Source organism: Acinonyx jubatus, chromosome X (genome assembly GCF_027475565.1).
Source record: "Acinonyx jubatus isolate Ajub_Pintada_27869175 chromosome X, VMU_Ajub_asm_v1.0, whole genome shotgun sequence".
Classification (NCBI taxonomy): Eukaryota; Metazoa; Chordata; class Mammalia; order Carnivora; family Felidae; genus Acinonyx; species Acinonyx jubatus.
Genome location: NC_069389.1, coordinates 111,957,788 through 111,971,911, shown reverse-complemented (window position 1 = coordinate 111,971,911; position 14,124 = coordinate 111,957,788). Strand labels below are relative to the sequence as shown.

The following is a 14,124-nucleotide window of genomic DNA, read 5'->3' as shown; positions in this document are numbered from 1 at the left end:
GGATTATATTGCTGGCCTGATGCCTGACTTTTTTTTTTTTTTTTTTGCCAGAAATGACCATAACCACCATGTTTAATCAACTGGAAATGATGAATCTGAATACTGCTCTGCATAAAATTGTCTGAAGTGTATATAGATCAGCTAACAAGGCATCACAATAACCAGTCACATTAAATTAGTGTTTAATGAGCTTGTCTACCGACAAAGTTCTTATTGTCACAATCACGGCCTTGTTTTTTATTGAAACTAACCAGAAGGTTTTAAAAAAAAACACACTTTCTGCAAAGTCAAGGAATTCATAAAGGGTTTCTTGGGCAGAATGTTGGAGGAGAATTTAGGGGACACTTGGAGTTACGGCTTTTTGAAAAGCTGAGTTGAGATTTTCTTTTTGCTTTGTTCATTGTAAATTCTGTGTAGCAGACATAGATTTTGGAGAAAAGGTCATTGGGCTCTCTTCATTTGAGTTGCCATCAGGGAAGGCTTTCAGGCGAAAGTGACAGCTGAGAGATCTGAAGGGTAATTACAGGTTAAGACAGTCAAGGTCTCGGAGAGGGGATAGTATTCCGTGTGGAGTGAAGCGGGGGCGGGGCCTGGGGCTCACCTAGAATGGAAGGAAGGCCAATGGGCTCTAACTGAGAAAACAAGGAGGAGAGCCTGGGGGCACTACAAGGCTGGAGGAGCCGGAGGAAGAGACCTGACAGTGCCAGACCTTGCAGGTCAGAGTAAAGTTTTTAATTTTCGGTTTTAAGATCAGTGGGAAACTATGAAAGCAGGGGACTGGAGGAGTGATCTGATCAGGCTTGCGTTGTTGTGTGGTTGTGAATGTGGTCCTGGCCGGGTCAGCTCTCAGGACACTGCACGGCCATCATTCATGGTACTTAGCTGATTTGTAGAAGTATTTGTTTCCTATCTGGTCTCCGTCACTACACTCCGAGCTCCTTGAAGGCAGAGACAGCGTCACGTTTTTATTCATCACTTTATCTGCAGTGTCTTGCATAGTAGGGACTCAGTAAACATTTGTTGAATGGATGCATCAGCCATATTAACAGCTTTGCCCCTTGACCTGCTATAAGGCAAGAGTGTTAACTTTTTTTTTTTTTATTGCGGTGAGGTTCACATAACAAAATTCGTAATTTTACAGTGAATGATTCAGTGGCATCTCATACATTCACATGTGAAGCCACCAAATCCATCGTGTTCTGTAGCATTTTCATCATCTCAAAAGGAAACTTCATAACCATTTACGTAGTCACTCCCCAGTCTCCCCTCCTTCCAGCTCCTGACAACCACCAACTTGCTTTCTGTCTTTATGGCCTTACCAATTCTGAATATTTTATATACATGGAATCATGCAATATGTGACCTTTTGTTGTCTTCTCTCGCTTAGCATAATGTTTGTAAGGTTCATTCATGTTGTGTAGCACGCATCGGGACTTCATTCCTTTTTATGCCTGAATAATATTCCATTCTACGGATATGCCATATTTTGTTTATCTGTTGATGGTATTTGAGTGGTTTCCGGTTTTTGGCTCCTGTAAATAAATCGTGTTGCTCTGAACATCAGCGTACACGTTTTTGTTTGAGCCCCTGCTTTCAGTTCTTTTGGGATGTAGACATAGGAGTAAAATTGCTGACTCATGATAATTCCTTGTTTAGCTTTTTTTTTTTTTAAGTTTATTTATTTATAATCTTTACACCCAGCGTGGGGCTTAAACTCATGATCCTGAGATCAAGAGTTGTATGCTCTACTGACTGAGCCAGACCGGTGCTCCCCCCCCCCCCCCACCTTGTTTAGCCTTTTGATGAACCACCAAACTGTTTTCCACCTTTAAAATGCATGAGTGAACCTCCCCTTTATTTGCATTGACTATTTCATATTTTGGTACCTTGTCACATCGTTGCTCAGTATTATGAAAAGTTACAGTGAAGCTCAAAGGCACACTGGACTGAATTGGATTCTAAATCCATAAAATCAGTGTCCAGCATCATTCTAAGAAAGGCTTGGAACTATTAGGAGAACCCTACCTTTTCCCGTTGCCCACATTTTTAGGATCGAAGATGAGGTCTAAAATCCTGACATCTAAAAAAATTTCTTCCTTCTGAACGTATGTGTTGCTTAGAAACTCTTCTCTTTGGGAGGTGTCTTTTGAGAGTTGCGCTGAGAATGATCAGGAAGCCCCATGCAGTCTTACAGCAGAATGTTCTCATCACAGATAATTTTCTTTTGGTTTGACACATTTATCTTTCTGCCTTTTCCTTTCTGTTTCCCTTTATTCCTCTTTTTTAATTTTTTGAAGCGAACTGTGCCCAGCACCCAGGGAAGAAATGTACCTGCTTGCTTTTGGTCTCGGGCAGAGACTGTAGCAAATGTCGGGGAACCAAACAGGGACACAAGTAGGCCATCTTAGGATATTCAGATACCCTGTAAGATTATTCCTGCCCATCCACAGTCATCAGTCCACAGTCCACCCGTAATTGGCCTTCATTAATTAATAACGGTTGAAATCTGCAGGTGCACTTTCATTTCTGACCTTTGGGAATCATCTGTGTTCTGTCGGGTTCTGCCATTTTTTTCTACCCTTAACTAATGCTGTCATTGTTTTCTTTGTTAGTGTTTAAAAAGTTTTACATCATATTAGAGTTTACAGAGTAGAGTAAGAATAGACTTGGAAATGTATTCACACATTTGGATACACATATGCCCTTTATAATGTGAAGTAGAGTGAAATGCATTGTAGTCGGGAGAATTCTTTGTGCACATTTAATTATCGAGTATTCGTCATGACTAATCTGCCGTGTTCCACTGGGCAACAAACACTTAATGCTATAACCACTGTGTTGTTCCATGATTTAGCTAAAAGTGTTTTTCCTGTTCAAAGCTTGCCAGGTATTTTGAATGTTGGCTGTAAATTCTTATAATTGTTCTAAATACCCCCTGTGTGTGCTTTGGAAATATCTCATTGCTATTTTCAATCATGTACTTGAACAGAACCTGAAACTACTGCTTGTCCTGTTTGGTAAAAAACACACAAAAAATGTTTGGTCTGGGGGTGGTATGACCTTTAATGTTGAGTAGTGCTTGTTTTTGAGAAGTCATAGATTCTGAATGTGTCTGCTCTAATACGAATTCTTTCCAGTGGATTTATATCTGGGTGTGTGTTTCATTTTATAGTAAAAACGTTTTGTAAAGGTAAAATTTGTAATTCTAAGTGGTTCATTAATTTTTCTAATTGTGCTTATGGTGGTCAATCCTAACCTGTTCTAATTTGAAGTTGTTTACACCCTGGATGCCGGGACATGAAGTTCATCCTATTTTATCAGAAGAACAAACTGTCTCCCTTGGGTAACCGGCACATTTGAGGAGGAATACGTTTTTTCACATGTAAAGGTTACTATTAAAGCAGGTGACACTGTGGTGCTTTAAATGGGCATCCTTAAAGCCCCCAAAAGCTAATGTACTTTTTAGCGTACCAAAATTAGCACCCTTAGGACACAGGAGTCTTTCCCTGGTCTTTGTGACTTTTCATGTTTCCTTTATTTTTCTCTCCTTTTCTACTTTGAAGCTCACGAATACATTTCATCCTGAATACATTATCTTCTCAAGTGTATTGGTTTGTAAATTACTCTTTATCCTCGAGCGGATAATCTCTTTCCCACCCTTGAACCATTTTTTTGGTTTGTTTTGGTCCATGCCGAAGCCAGGTGGCAAATGGTAACAACATCCAAAACCACATTTCATGTTTTATTGCTAGAAATCTGGCCCCAACTCCCGTGTGTCCTTTTAGATTATTTAGTCAAGCTCTCCTTGGCGTTACCTGGGAAGAAACCGATTCTGGGACTTCCCCAAGACACACACAGACTAATCGGGGGAAGGCAATTAGAACCAAGATCTCCTGGTTTCTTGCCTCTCATAATTAAGCCTCAGAAGCAGAAGCACCCACTTGGGATCATAGCCAAACACTTAATTTTCCTTATCTATTTTTGGCATACTCGGAGAGAAATTGTCACAAATTTAATAGTTATCTCACCTCATACTCTTGAGTGCTTTGCCGATATTCCTGATTGTGAAGAAGTAGGAAATAGAATAGCATTGCCCAGGAGGGCGGATTATACGAGCAGCCTTTCTCCTTCTCCGAGGAACCTCATTCTTGTCCCACGTAATGCAGTTTGGGAAACGTAGCGTGATGTAGTCTCATAGTCTTCCCAGTCCATCTTACAGTGGCATTTCTAGTCGGCATCACTTGAAGGCATATTAAAGTTTCACAAATCCATTTTTATGGTACACAAGTAATAATCCACACAAATAACACAATGAAGCCATAAAGCCATATTTATTTGATGTGGTCTTCTTTCTTCCATACATACACTGAAAGTTTACATTATGTTTCAAACATATTGCTAATTTCTAGTCTTTTAAGCATGTTTTAGGAATAATTACAGGTCACCCGTTAAATTTATAGCAGCGCCCAGATCCAAAGCTTTTGGGGGGAGAGAAGGGAGATTTCGAGACTATATCAGTAGTGTCAGTGCAGTCCCCCAGTGACCATGTGCTCTGCCACAGAGGGAGGGGTGATCTGCTAATTTTACATCCACGGGGTCAGATCAACAGTTCCAAAGGACGAATGGCTTCTGTTATTGACAACAGCCTCCAGGGGCCTCCTCGAGTGCCCTCACTTGTGGTCCGAGTGCCACCTGCCCTCCTCCCTGACCAACTGTAGTCCTCTTTGTGCAGACGAAGGAACAGTGTTTTCAGCACCGAGCACTGTCTGCTAATGGGCCATAATTCACCGTGCCGCACTGTGGACGGGTGACATCAGAATTGCCTGGGCCCCTGCTGTAGAGCCAGAAGCCTTCTTGCTATAAATAACACATCTACACCCGAATTACGTTGAAGCCGTTGCCTGGTTGTGTGCTAACCCGGTTCCTGGAATTTCAGTCTTCCCGTAGTTGGTTAGTATCTGCAAGCTTCATCCTCTTCTCAAGGAAATAGGCTTTCCGATCCTTTAAAGTGAACCCTGGGTGTCTTGCTAATCCTACAGCAAGCCGTCTTTTAAGTTACGTGAACCTATTTTACTGTTAAAGGAAGCGGGGGCTCACCTAACTAAGCCATAGGTGTGTGTATAATGTCGCTAAGCATAGGTATCGGCAATACTTCCCAGGGCCACGTCTTTATTGCTTCTTCTGTTCCCTCCAAACCTTGCCCTAAAAGCCGTTGCCTATAGGGAAGGTGCTGTTTTCAAGCACAGACTTCTTTAAGACGCTGTCATGTTTTTTTTTTTTTTCTTAATGTTTATTTTTGAGCCAGCGAGCGAGAGCCAGAGCACGAGCGGGGGAGGGGCAGAGAGAGGGAGACCCAGAATCCGAAGCAGGCTCCTGGCTCCGAGCTGTCAGCACAGAGCCCGATGTGAGCCTCGAACTCACGAACTGCGAAATCGTGACCTCTGAGCCGAGGTCGGACGCTGAACTGACTGAGCCACCCAGGCCCCCCTAAGACACTGTAATTTGAGCCAAGAAGTTGCCTCGAGACCATGGTTGAATGGAAGGCTAGAAATACTTCAGTGAAGAAGTGGCTACCACCTTCTGTGAGTCTTGAGTCACAGCTCAGAGGCCCCCCTCCCCCCGCCCCCCCAGTTATTTTCTTGGTTGTTCAGCTCAGCCATCCTCCATAATGGAATTTTGGGTTTTACCTGCCTCTTTTGTTGGGTATGTTAAAACAACAGGTATAGCCTGGATGTGCTGTTTAATTACATTTACAACCTGGCCTTTTTTTTTTTTTTTTTCTAGCTAGTTTGCTTTCTGTATGATATTTAACAATACCAGAGGGAAAAATGCATTCACTGGTTTCACTGGACATACTCCAGCATATATTTGAACTGTTAGACCTTTCCAGGAAACTTATTCTCACTTTACAAAATAATGGTGCTATCATTGACATGGGAGATAAAGCCCTGTTCAGGACTTCAGGTACCTCTTTTACAATATATTTTTTTGCTCCAGCCAGGGTTTATTTTCTCTCTCCTTACACTGTAATGAGAATTCTTCTCTGGTGACCTAGAAAGTGATATTTGGATGAGAATTTGTCTCTTCTAGGTAGTGATATTGGTAAAGGCATTTTTCTCCCTAATATCCATCCAGGGGTTCTTTTCCTTGCCATTGTTAGGTGTTAGGTATTACTGCTTGCTGCTGAGATACAACTTCCTTACCTGTGAGATCTCTAAAACGTGAAGAAAATCTTCCAGCCTTGAGGGGCTTCTCCCCAAAAACCATCTGCTAAGGCCAGATATATATTTGGGCACACATTTCTGAAGCATTTCCGTCTCTCATGGTAGGGTATCCTAGAGAATATCTGCACTGTATCTCTTCCTCTTATACTGTTTACCTGCCTAGAACCGAAAGTTCAATTGACCTTTTGTCAAAAGTTTGGTTTTTAATTCCACTTCTTGTCTTGGTCGGTCTGTCGTACGCATGGGTTAGAAAAGAACGCTGCAAGATGAGAAAAATACTGTGTGGTGCAAGGGACTCATATTTTTAAAGGATACTTTAAAGGCAAAAGCTCCAGAGGCAAATCAAGTGTTGGGAGAAGAGTAACAAGAAGATGTCCAATGGTGTGAAACAGAGGCCACGCCACCAGAACGCTGCTTCAGAGTCGTAAGGAACAAAGCAATCTCCTAGAACTTGCTTGGCCGCCTCCCTTGGAGGTACAGAAACTTGCAAGCCACAGTTGGCTGTCTTCCCAAACTCTGGGAAACTTTACAAGGATCACAGGGGGTGGGTACGAGTTGCTTGATAATCTGCAGCGTTTTCTCTGGGACTTAGCTGCCATTGTGCTAGCAGATTGTCGCGTGTCACAATGCAGGTGGTCCCATCTTTCCCTCCTGCCTCTGAGGTTTGTGATCTATATTTTTACTCTGATCTCTTTTCAGCCAGGTCGGGCTTATAGCAAGATGATCAGCCAGCCTCACCGTTCCTATCCGGAGAAGTCCTATACCTCTTTATTTAGAGTTTGTAGGTTTAAGTGTTTGGAATGCAAGGTGATGTGTAGATATGGATAGTGAAAGTGAAAAGTAGCTTCTCAGGCCTCACCGACCTGTGTGCTCAGTTCATCTCTCCTTAAGTTTGTGCGCATATTGTCAGGCCCTAGTGTAAGAGAAAGTCTGTCAACAAGGAAAGTGGAGTTGCTGATCCCCAGCCAGAACTTTAAGAACCTCATTGACTCTCTGTAAATGGAAGAATCTGAATCATGAAGAAAATTGTTAGAATCCTGAGTCACTAAATGCTTACGGTATTTTGGTCTATCAGTTATTAGCCATCCTGTAAGACAGCTGGATTTCATCTTTAGAGCCGCATTTCTGTAGCCCTGAGGTCCTTGAAGTGAGGGCGTGGTGGGAAGGGGGACTAGATGGAGAACACTTAGAATTGATTGCCCCTGATGAAATTAAACTGCTCAGTGGATCACATTTGGATAATCAAAGTCTAACTCTTGAGATTCCCAACAAGGCTTTTTATGGAGGTCCTGAGTATTGTGGTTGCTGATTGAGGTTTTTGTTTTTGTGGGGTTTAATACCCATTTCCTATATAGCACATTCTATTCACTTAAGTGTGCCGCCATCAGCTAATGCCTAACTAGAGACCATCTTTGGGACTAGGGATGTGCTGTAAATATTCAGTTGTCTTTTGGTCAGGTATTTGAGAATTTGGGTTGATATGACCATAATTAAGCTTTAACGGCAAGAAGACATAAAATGTCTTGTCTTGGTCTGGCTTCACTACCTTTGGCAAAGGAGGGAGACAGCTTAATCACTTAAGAAGATGCAGTGAAAGCAAAATCTGAAAAGTGTGATTTTCAGGCTCCTTTTAGAGTTATGACTATAAATTACACATCAAGATTATTCTTCTTGGCTTGTTATAATGGAGTGGGCTTGGAAACCTCAGCAACGTGACCACTGAATACATTGTAGCAATTTTAACCCAGAGGCTTAATACGCTGGAAATGTTCCCTGGCAGCGTGGTGACCCCATCCGGGCACCTCCCCCCTCCAGCCCTAGAACAGAAACACTGACTTTTAGGAGCATTTTAATAGATGCCTGAAATGTTGCTGAAATGCTAGTTCGTTCTTTCCATTTTGAGTTCATTTGGCCTTTTTAAGACTGATTATGCCGTTCAAAAATACTAGTGCTTCAGAAAGGAAAATAGCTTTGGGGCCGGGGTGCCGAGAACAGTTTTAAATCATTGCCAGGTTTTCAGAATTTTAATAATTCGTTTTTGTTCATTTGTGCGCAGCTACTTAACATTCGCTTTAGTAACTCACAAAGAGCAGTCTGATGACCAATAAAAATAATGGTGTAATTGCAAGGGACGATCTAAATAATTGATGGGAGATTAACCACATGCCAAATAAGTATTGAAGGAGAATCTCATTTTGTGAGCAGCTTAAAGTGATTGGAGGGGGGGGCACTATTTGAGGGTTATTTGTATTTTTACCCTCTGGAAAGCAAATTGTTTAAATTATTATAATTACTTTAAAAACGTCGGGGCGCCTGGGTGGCTCAGTTGGTTAAGCATCCGACTTTAGCTCAGGTCGTGATCTCTGGGTCCCTGGTTCCAGCCCCGCCCTGCCTGGGACGCAGAGCTTGCTTCAGATCCTCTGGCCCCGCCCATCCACCTCCCCCTATCCCGGTCCCCGCCCCCAATCGTCCCCAATCACGCCTGCTGGCAAGTGCATACTCTCAAAAATAAATAAACTTTTTTTTTTTTTTTAATGTAGGGTTATGGCTGGTGTACTAAAAACTTGTAGACTCTTAGTTAAGAGCGATCACTGATTCAAAGAGAAAGAGTCTGTAGCAGTTTTCACAGGCATGGGCTGCAAATTAGAGTTGCCACCTAGGGAGCTTCCCGAAAAATTAAATATTAAATAAAAGACCCAGGCATCGGTGTTGCGTTTAAAGCCAACGTGTGGCCAGAATTAAGAACCGCTGATCTGTGACTTCGTGAAAAATTTTAAGTCTGCAAACACCTGGAAAGGCTGGGGACATGAGCTGTTTTAGATTCTGTGCCAGGTTTTATAGTGACAGTCTTGTATCGAGGTCTCTATTTTCTTTCAGTTCTTATTGAGTAACTGGTCTAGAGGCAATCAAGAAACAGATTATGCTTTCAACAGCTTTCTATGTTTTATGACTAGCAAAGGAATGGATTTTAGGATGATACTAGTTGAATAACAGTGTCCTTTAACTCTGATTTTTATTGAGACACGATGTTTTGGTATAAATTACTTACCTTTGTTTTTCCCTATAATATTCGGTTCATTCTATGGAGGTATAAATCAAGGGTACAAAAGGGTGGCGCTTTTATCTTGAGGAAAAAAATTGAATTGCTTTCTCTATTAGCCCATGTATTATAGATGCGCTTTTTTATATTTTTCCTTACTTTTTATTGTAGTGTATGATGTGTCATTAGAATAGAATCCGTGCCAGCACATTTCAGTTTTTTAAAATGCCATTTCTAAGGACATTTGGATGGGAAGCACTTCAACACAGGATGGACTGTTAATGAATTAAAATTCATCACGAGGTGGCGGGAATCATATCCTCCCACGCCACACTACATCGTGTGCCATCCCAAAGGGAGATTTTTTTTTTTTTTTTTTTTAATGATTCCTACTTGGAGTTTCTCTGCCCTCGCTAAGGCACCTACCTTATTCACAGTCACAGGAACTAAAACCACTACGTTGGCAGCAAGCGGAAAATTACAGTGAATTTACACATGAGTTCAGCGCTGCCATTTTTATGCAAACTAAACAGCATTATAAGCTAGAGCAAATTCCACCAGAAATTGCAAGTTCTTCAGATTTGAGGGTGAAGCAGGCCTGGAAAAGTCGTCTATTTCAGCTCCAGCCCCGGCCCCAGGCAGCTGCAAACCCAAACCTGCCGGGGCTGAGGAGACTTTGCCCTTTTTTAAAAAACCCTCAGTAGACGTTATACAACTCCTCTCGGGCCCCGTTTTCATCTTCTAACGATGATCACTGCCAGGACCCTCCCTCCCGCGCCCTCCCAAACCTACACAGCAATTTCAATCCGTTTTCTCCCAACTTCATAGACATAGAAGTCACGTAGGCCTTATTTGAAAGTGATCAGAGAGATAATGCATGGGGAAAGCTCTTAGTAAAACCGAAAATGCCACTCACATGTAGGGAATTCCTAAAAATATGACGGACCTCAGAAATTGTGTTAGGCTTGTCTCTGCCTTTTGTTCTCTGGAATGCTATTAACTGCCAGAGAAGAAAGGTGAAGACCATTCAGAAGTGGGGAAGTACTAGTTTATTTTTGTTTTAAGTTAATAAGTGGCCACTGTTAACCAAGGGGAACAATGTATGTTGGCAGTGCAGGAGACATCCTGCTTCACTGACCCTCTGCCTTTCCTTTTTCCTCTTCCTCCTTTCCCATTGGTAGAATGGTCTGACAACTGGCATAAAAGGTAACTCGTCCTTATTTACTCTACCGTCGTGTCTTGGTTGCATGAAAAACTAACCAACCAGACAAATATTAAAGGTCGTAAATTGCAGTCTGTGTATGTACTTGACAATTTCTGTAATTCAAATAAATCTGTACATTATAAGGTTCGGGTCTGTTGTAGAGACTGAGCGAAGACTAACAATGGAAGGTGAGGGTAAGGGTGAATCAGAATGAGCTAGACTTTAGCAAGGTGTACTCGCTCTTTTTTTTTTTTTTTAATGTTTATTCATTTTTTGACAGAGAGCGAGCACAAGTTGGGGAAGGGCAGAGAGAGAGAGAGAGAGAGAGAGAGGGAGGGAGGGAGACACAGAATCTGAAACAGGCTCCAGGCTCTGAGCTGTCAGCGCAGAGCCTGACGCTGGGCTCGAACTCATGAAGGGTGAGATCATGGTGAGATCATGACCTGAGCCACCCAGGCGCCCTGCGGTGTACTCCCTTTCTGTTTACAATTTGCAAAATGCATATTATGGAAAATTTAGTGCTCTTATCAGTAGGCTGTGTCAGTAGGCTGTATATTACAGTTGCAAACAAAGAAGTCAGTCCCTGAATCAAAATGTATATAGCTCCCATTCTGATAAAGGTGTTGTTTACCGTCTTCCAGGAACTGTTGGGTCTTAGAATGCCCTGTCTTTGGGCAAGTGGGTAAGTGGCTATGCTGCCTAGCACGGATACTGACTGACTTTTTCCAGATTGCCATGGGTAGAGATTCTGTTAGCCCATGCCAGGGTAGATTTCCAGAAGTTGCCCTTTTTATATACAGCTTAAATCTCTCCTACTTCAATTTATCCCAATACTTTTTGATTGATTCCCTACAGAGTTTGAAAGCAGTATCCCACTAAATAATTATTTAATAAGCTGAAATGAAAATAATGAGTCAAGACGTCTTATTTATACTTTGGGGTGATTTTTACTTTAAAAAAATTTTTTAGTGTTTATTTTTGAGAGAGAGAGAGAGAGAGAGAGACAGAGCATGAGCAGGGGAGGGACACAGAGACAGAATCTAAAGCAGACTCCAGGCCCTGAGCTGTCAGCACAGAGCACAACACGTGGCTCGATCCCATGAACCGCGAGATCATGACCTGAGCTGAAGTCAGATGCTTAGCCGACTGAGCCACATAGGGGCCCCGATTTTTACTTTTTTAACTGAAAAAAATAATAATTTTCCCTATAATATCAATATAAGATACAAAAATTCAGATCGAAATGCATCCTTTGGGTGACATTTGGAGAACTTTGCAAGCTCTAAGTAATCTTGCTTTAAAATGATTATTTTGGGGTCAAGGATAGGAAGGGGAATCTTTGTGCCTACCTACTTTGAGTGCTGGGTGTTGTATGTAAGTGACGAATCACTAAATTATGCTCTTGAAACCAGTATTACACTTTATGTTAACTAACTAGAATGTAAATAAAAATTTGAGACAAAAAAATATAATGGAAATACATACGTGGATATTGGTTCCTGTCCTTTTTTTGACTTAAATATATGGTTGTCTCAAACACGATAATATAGTACCATCAAAGGAGACTATCCCCAATTTGTATAAGAAAATGTATTACCCTGATTTAAGATAAGAAGCCAGTAGCCAGTAGCGGCCTGGCAGTTCGACTGGGGAGCAGTGGGGGCTGCTGGGAAAGATGGTGCCGGAGGGCGTGGCCCACATCGCGAAGGCATCGTGCAGGTGCAGCTTCCGGCATATCAAAAGTGGCTTCCTGGCCTGAGAACATTACCGGGATCACCCAGCTCGCAGTTGCAGTTCTTGCCTTTCCTTAGTGTACTTTCACCACTTGGCTACGTTGCAATTGGTCCATTCCTCCCGGAGGATAAAAACGACGGAAGGATAGCTTGATTAATCTTAAAATACAAAAGGAAAATCCCAAAGTGCTGAATGAAATAAACATTGAAGATTTGTGTCCTACTAAAGCAGCTTACCATAGGCGATGGCGTTCTAAACCTGTCCTGCCTGTGATGCTTCACATCAGAAACACAATGAAGTGACAGGAGGTGATGTGGGTCCGCTGATACTGAAGAAGAAAGAAGTATAAGAGGAATGAATTAGGATTGGATTCAGTTGTGCGCTGTTGTAAAGTCTTCTACCAGTAATATTTTTTTCATTCTTTGTACATAGAAGATCTTTGAAATGGTGGTCTTAATCATTGCTCTTGGTTGAGTATTTCTGCCAATTTATCTTGTGCTTCTCTTCGATACTTTGCATATTCACACAGTCATTTATATAGAAATTAAATTGTACAATCCTTTCATTCTTACTTCAGTGTACCTTCCTAAATAAAACCACCACTCTTGGTTTTAATTAACTGAGAAAAATCTAAGTTTTTGGCAATGGGTCCAAAGCGATTCCTTTGAGTATCAATATTTTTAATAGCATCTGTCCGTGAAATTTTTCTCCCTACACTGTTAAATGTATTCTTTTTCAGTCCTCTTCTGTTTTGACCATTTGAAGTGATTTTTTCCTCTTTGACCTTCCACACTCCTTTCTTTTCCAATCAATAAGAAAAACATTGTTCTGAAGAATTACTTGAGTTTGCAAAGAGATAAACGCTTTGCTTTATAAAGATTGTGTGTGAGAACTAGGAATATCCCAGTTTCAAAAAAGACATGAACTACATATAGAAAGTTCCAAAAAGGAACCGTTATGTACCTTACAAAAGATTTGTTTACTTTACAGAAGGCCTGTGTGTGTGTGTTCCCGGGTGTGTTTTGTACGTGTATCTTCTGTATCTTCTTCAACTCTTTGACTCAGTGACGTGGGATGGGGTGGCAAGAATACTTATACTAAACTCATGAGCTGCTGCATTTGAAGGTCAATTAAAAGGAAACATACAAAATGATAAATCGTTCAGTGTTCAAAACAGTATACATTTTTCTCTTTATAACAGTGTAAGCCAATAAAACCTGAAATGCAAAAGGTTTGCAAAATAAACTTCCTGGAGAATCTTTAAAAAAACAACAACAGAGTAAAGCCTCAGTGAAATAAAAGGGTGAGGTAAAATGGAGCTCAACCTTAGAACTTCTAGATTCAGCAAATCTACTTCTAAAAAACGTAGAAGCGGCATTAGAGACATATAGTGTGAAATGGGACTTTTTGACGGTAGGCTCTGAGAAATCACAAAGGATGTCTTCCCTGTAAAGCCAAAGAAGTAACAACTTCTCTTTGTAGAAGTCGTTGGTCATCATTTAAGACAGCCATTCTGTTTCTCTATACTTACAAGTAATTATTTTGTGTTTAGAAGTGATTTGCCCTCTGCTTTGGACTCTTGGATACGAAATTGACAAGATTGCCCTCAGTCATTGTATGATAAATATTCCCAGTCTGACCTGTTCTAAGTGAGTGCGTTGCTTTGATGGTGGTGGTTGAGATTCTATGGAAGAAAGAAAAATGGCAGGACAAATACTGTTTCTCTGGAATTTAGAAAAATTTAAACATTTCCGAATTGCCGTGTTGGCCTCAGAACTGCTGTCTCAAGCAGCACTCGTACTAATCTTCACTAAGTCAGCGACTAAGCCTAGTGGAGTTTGAGTAGTCTAACAAGGTTTTTTCCCCTCTTTAGTACGTGGTCTCTCTAGATTGTAATGAAGCATGCCTAGGCAAGAATTCTG

The 14,124-nt window shown here is 41.4% G+C and overlaps 1 protein-coding gene and 1 pseudogene across 17 annotated transcripts in view; both read left to right on the top strand.

Annotated features, from left to right (window-relative positions):
• ATP11C (ATPase phospholipid transporting 11C) overlaps positions 1-14,124 on the top strand; it is a 168,896-nt gene that overhangs the window by 65,861 nt on the left and 88,911 nt on the right. For 4 of the 17 annotated variants that reach the window (XR_008289877.1, XR_008289878.1, XM_053201759.1 and 1 more), the window contains exon 1: positions 5,703-5,964. The exons of 5 other annotated variants lie outside the window; for them this stretch is intronic. Coding sequence is in view for 10 of the 12 variants with exons in the window: in XM_053201759.1 (XP_053057734.1) it covers positions 5,917-5,964 (48 nt within the window). In the remaining 2 variants the exon portion in view is untranslated. Of the gene's footprint in view, positions 1-5,695; positions 5,965-14,124 lie in introns of those variants that run through there. 8 more of the 17 variants (XM_053201764.1, XM_053201765.1, XM_053201767.1 and 5 more) reach the window with 6 other exon arrangements.
• LOC113597787 (CDGSH iron-sulfur domain-containing protein 2-like) lies at positions 6,851-13,477 on the top strand (annotated as a pseudogene).